This window comes from Anopheles darlingi, chromosome 3 (genome assembly GCF_943734745.1).
Source record: "Anopheles darlingi chromosome 3, idAnoDarlMG_H_01, whole genome shotgun sequence".
NCBI classification, from domain to species: domain Eukaryota; kingdom Metazoa; phylum Arthropoda; class Insecta; order Diptera; family Culicidae; genus Anopheles; species Anopheles darlingi.
In genome coordinates this window covers 43,698,439-43,703,438 of record NC_064875.1, presented here as the reverse complement: position 1 = coordinate 43,703,438, position 5,000 = coordinate 43,698,439, and the positions used below count along the sequence as shown (strand labels likewise).

Below are 5,000 nucleotides of genomic sequence, written 5' to 3'. Positions count from 1 at the left end.
ACCACCGAGCACGCAAACCGAGCACCGAGGAAGTACCGTGGCCGTGTTTACCGTTACCAAAGCAGCTCTGGCCTCTGGCATGCCGCTCCGCACCGCACCGCGAGATATCTGCGGCCAATTCCGCGCGCGCGCGATCGCACGCAGATCGAGCGGCGGATCGCACCGGAGGTGAAAGAAGAAGGGTTTTGATCGATCCATTGAAAATATGCGCGCGCGCGCGCCAGTCCGGGCACGTACACACACACACACACGCACGTTGCTCTAATGGTAGTTAATTTTCATCTCTTTCGGTCGACGCGGCTGGAGCCTGGCCACACCGGAGGGGCCAGGTGTGTTTGCGTGTCGATAGCACTGGCTGGGGCTCTTGTCTAGCTGTGCGCCTTCCCCCTGCTGGTCTGGTCTGGTCTGGTGGGAGGGAATAGAAAGTGAAAATAAACCTGCCATACCACCACCGCCACACCAGACACCGTTGCACAGATGATGGTATTCGCGGGAAAGCGCAACCTTTGCTGCTGCTGCTGCTGCTACTTTCCATGCTCGCGCGGATCATGCTCTAGCGCAATGGCACATCTCGCCGCCATCTGCTACGGTCGTGGCCTCTCGCCTCTATCATCACGTGCTGTGCCAGGGAGCGGTGTTACTGGTGGCACTATCGGTCCAAGAGATGGCGGCTTGTTAATGGGCCTTAGTGTGTGTGTGTAGGGAATTGGCCTCCCTCCGGAGCGCTAAAAGACTACCGACGGTGAACAGACGTTGGACTGGCCGCTGGAGGGCCGTCACATGCTGTAAACAAGTTTGATTTTCCCGCCGCCCCGTCCCGTGTGCCTGTGGATTGTGCATTCGCTCCCCCGTCCCGAGTGGATCCCGAGATCGTGAATGGGTTGAATGTGGTCTGCCGGGTGGAAGCAGCGAAAGGTTTAACCCCCGAGGGGAGAGCCCTAGGCCTTCGCGAGGGAAGGATGCGGTAACTTTCACTCTCGTAGCAACTTGTTGTACGAACGACGCGGCTGACGCCTTCAGATGCTTTTTTGGATTGGATTGGATGGGTCGCCCGAACCCGCGGCCGATGCGAGTCGAATGCATTCGTCTTATGCACCGGATGTCGTTCGACGGGCAACCATGACGACGCCGATGCCGACCAAAGAACCAGCAACCTGGGACTTTGGTTTTTCAAATCAAGTCCGATGAATATTAATATGATCAGTAGATCAGGTAGATCAGGCGTTCAGGCGTTCCCGGTAGACGTTCGGTGCGGGTGCATCGGAACGTGGGAACGTGCTTCATTCCGGTTTTGGAGAGAGAGGGAATAACAATATCTTCGGAGCGCGCCTCTGGACCCTTAAAATGTATGCAGACCATTCCCACTGTGCATGGTGATCATATTTCGGTTTCGTCTCGCCTCGTGATCGGACAGAAATTCGTGCATTAAGTCATCATCAGTTTAGCTTCTCCTCTTGCGATGGGAGACCGCCCCCGCCGGCTTATGCCATCGCGATTAGCAGACAAAACACGGCCTCGGAATAGCCTCGCGCAATGCCTCGTCTCACTTTCCACTCCGGTTGACGCAGCTTCTCCTGCACCGTTTAGCAGAGAAGGGAGGTACCGAGGCGGGGTCGGGGCTCACAATGAAATGTCCACCAATGCCATAAAACAGCGCAATGCCAGAAGGCGACACACACACACAGGGCGCAATGCGCACTCCGATGCGACGACCGATGTCGCGGACGCGGGATGCCTAAATGGGGACGAACTAGCACCAAAAAAAGCGGAGAGATAAACGCGCTTACACCCTCGCCGCACTGTCCGAGCTGATTGCTTTAATTATCATAGCAGTTTTATCATCGAGGCAATGCCACGGTACCAGCGTCTAGTTTTTAGACCCGCGCGTCATACCCGCGGTGCGTTAGCGAAGGGTGAGAAGGGATAGAGGAGGGAGAGGTTTACACATTTACATGACCGATTCCCCTCGGCGAATTATTTATGATGCGCGCGGATGGCACAAGCGGAGTATCTCTTGTCACACCCAGCACTTGTTACACGCACAGCGCGATATCGCTTCGAGTGTTTGCTGGTTGCCGATTTGTTCGCCAACGCCATTGTTCTATTCCCGGGGCAACGGGAGGTACTGGCCACTCGTTGCCAGTTGGCGGTCGGGCAACGGTGTGGTGTGGTGTTATGGTGTCCACCCACTTGTCTCCCGTTAAATGAGCCAACCGGACTTTAAAGCCAATTAACTAAATTGACCTCTGCGCGTGACACACACACACGCACACGGAGTGGTGTTGACAGTAAAGGAATCCTCTGGGGAACAGGGCATCGTGATCGTACAACGGTCGTGCGCCATTGAGTCACCAGCATCCGCCAGGATGTCAATTTCTTCATTTCTCCTACTCAGAACGACACAGAGAGGGGGTGAGAGGAAGATCATGTTTCGAACCCCGGGGGACTGCGCTACTCGAAGGGAACTTGTTAAAAAGGCGTGCTGTGGACACGACGATGCGGGCTGATGACGATTACGCAAAGGCAAAGGCCAATCAAAAGGCCTTTCCAGGAACGGGAGAGCGAAAGATTATAATTCCATTTGCACCGAACTAATCGGTAGCAAAGTGAATTAGCCTGCGACCCCTAGCCCTGGCTGGCTGGCTTCCTTCCACGGACCCTTACAACCCCCGGGTGACCAACTCTGTTCCGGTTCTGTCTTTCTTTGCACACGCAGGCGCTACGATGATGATGACGATCGCGTCTGGAACTGTGGGGCCTGGTTCGAGTACATCCTGGTCGTGGTCGTGTCCTCGATTCTGCTCATCGCTGCCTCGGTGCTGACCATCTTCTGGACGATCTACTACCGCAAGGGTTTCAACATGGACGATCCGAAGCTGCAGTTTAACCTTCATCCGGTGCTCATGATCGGTGGATACATCACCCTGTCCGGATTCTGTAAGTAAACCCGAAACGTTGGTCGTTGCTGCTGGTTTCTAATGTGGTTTTTGTGTGTGTCTCGGTATTCTGCAGCGATCATTCTGTACCGGATCTGCCGCTGCTGCTCGCACCTGATCGTGAAGCTGTGCCACACGTTCTTCCACGCCTGCTCGATCCCGTGCATAGTGATCGGCTTTATGGCGGTCTGGGACTCACACAATCAGCAGCAGATACCGAACTTCTATTCGCTGCACTCGTGGCTCGGCATGATCACGATGGGACTGTTTGCGCTCCAGTTCATCCTGGGATTCTTCAGGTAAGACACTGCGTGACGTTTGGCACCTCGTGACTGCCCCGGTGATCCGTGGCCCGGTTGCTCATTTGCGCCTTCATGCTTCGTGTGCTTGCAGCTTTCTCATTCTGCTGTGCTGCGAGAACGCAACGTACAAGTTCCGTTCGACCATGGTACCCATCCATGCCAGCTTCGGTGTGGTCACGTTTATGCTGGCCATCGCTACCGCCGTTACCGGATTGACCCAGAAGGCTCACTTTGAACTTGGGTAAGTTGAAACAGTTTGCCAGTTGAACGCGGTTCTAGATGCTGCGTGCTTCTGCCGCAACACAACACGAAATCATGCCGACTCTCGATCGCCGATCTTCCTTACAGTGAAAACTACTCGCAAACCATCGAGGAAGGCATCATCATGAACTCGATCGGCGTGATTCTGACCGGGCTCGGTATCATCATTCCATTCGCCGTGCGACGCTCCAACTCACCGGCCAACTGCAAGGTCTACGTCACCGAGCGTATCTAAATAAGCAATTTCCGCCAAGAAAACAAAACGAGATGTGGGGGGGAAGAAGATATAAAAAACCCGCACGCCACATAAATACATTCATAGCATAATGGGTGGGCAAGCCGGGAGGGGGGGCTTATTAGCTCTCGTTTGCCCGTAAAACATAATAAAAGGAAAGGGAAAGCGGATCACACTGTACGCATGCAGCCAATTGCCAACCGATTTGGCTGATACTGGTGGTAAAGATATGGAAGGGTAACGAAAAGAAGAAGAAAATACAAAAAAAAACAAATCACACAACGCAAATTGGGTTTCGCTGGAATTAACTTCTCAGTTAAGGCAGGTGGTGATAGTACAGAGATAGAGAGAGGAGGAGAGAGAGAGAGAGCATGCACCAGAAGATGAAGATGATTGGACACACTTGTTTGAAGTAGCTAAAAACACGTTAATGAGGCACGGTGTGCGTCTTATGAAGCGGTTATAAGCGATCATTCCACCAACAACAGAAAATCTGTCGTCACCGTCGTCGTTGTCGTCGTCATCGTGCGGCACAACAAAACGTGCGTTGTTATTTGTTATCTTTGCGCTCATTATAGTTTGTTCATTGCTGTCCAATGGCATGAGGAAGAGAACGAATCAAACTGTGTTATTTATTGAAACAAAGTTAGGATATTGATTTTTCCAGCCAATCGCTTGATTAGATTTGGATTTGATGTAAACGAGGTATTGTGTAAGGAGGAACCACCTTCAGTGAAAGGAGAAATTAAAAACCAAACTCAAACTAACGAAATAGACGAGACGAGAGAACATCCCAACGGAAGCAGCTCCAAACGAATCTTGAGTAACTCGTACAACTGAAGCCATACTGAAACGGAAACACGAAAGCAGCCAACAAACAACACACCATTTAACCCCGAGATAATATGATACCATTTCTTCAATTCATATGCGCCACAGCTGTCTCTAGTGAGCAAGTAATACAAACGCAGTAGCAAAGCGGAAAATGATTAGAGAAGAGATAAAATGCATTAAATTACATTTAAAAATAAAACCAGAGAAAAGTGAAGTGAGGCGAGCGGCGGTGAAATAAATCAAGAAATGATAGTAGTTAAGCAAGATACATCAAAAGAAATTACTATAAAAAAAAACCTGCAGTAGCCAAATTAAGTACACCTCCCCGTGGGGCCGTAAATGGTCGGCAAATGCTCGGTCGAATCGGTCTCGGAGCGCTTTTGTTCCTTTCCGTCGGAGAAAGGTAACCACACCACGGACCCCGTTGAACAA

General features: G+C 51.7%; 1 protein-coding gene across 3 annotated transcripts in view; it reads left to right on the top strand.

The window, feature by feature from the left end:
• The window catches only part of LOC125957770 (plasma membrane ascorbate-dependent reductase CYBRD1), a 9,512-nt gene that overhangs the window by 3,701 nt on the left and 811 nt on the right, over nucleotides 1-5,000 (top strand). For all 3 annotated transcript variants that reach the window (XM_049690679.1, XM_049690681.1, XM_049690682.1), the window contains 4 exons: nucleotides 2,717-2,937; nucleotides 3,013-3,235; nucleotides 3,330-3,479; nucleotides 3,587-5,000. The exon at nucleotides 3,587-5,000 is cut by the window's right edge and continues 811 nt beyond it. In XM_049690679.1, the coding sequence (XP_049546636.1) occupies nucleotides 2,717-2,937; nucleotides 3,013-3,235; nucleotides 3,330-3,479; nucleotides 3,587-3,734 (742 nt within the window). In that variant the 3' untranslated portion in view covers nucleotides 3,735-5,000. The remainder of the gene's footprint in view (nucleotides 1-2,716; nucleotides 2,938-3,012; nucleotides 3,236-3,329; nucleotides 3,480-3,586) is intronic.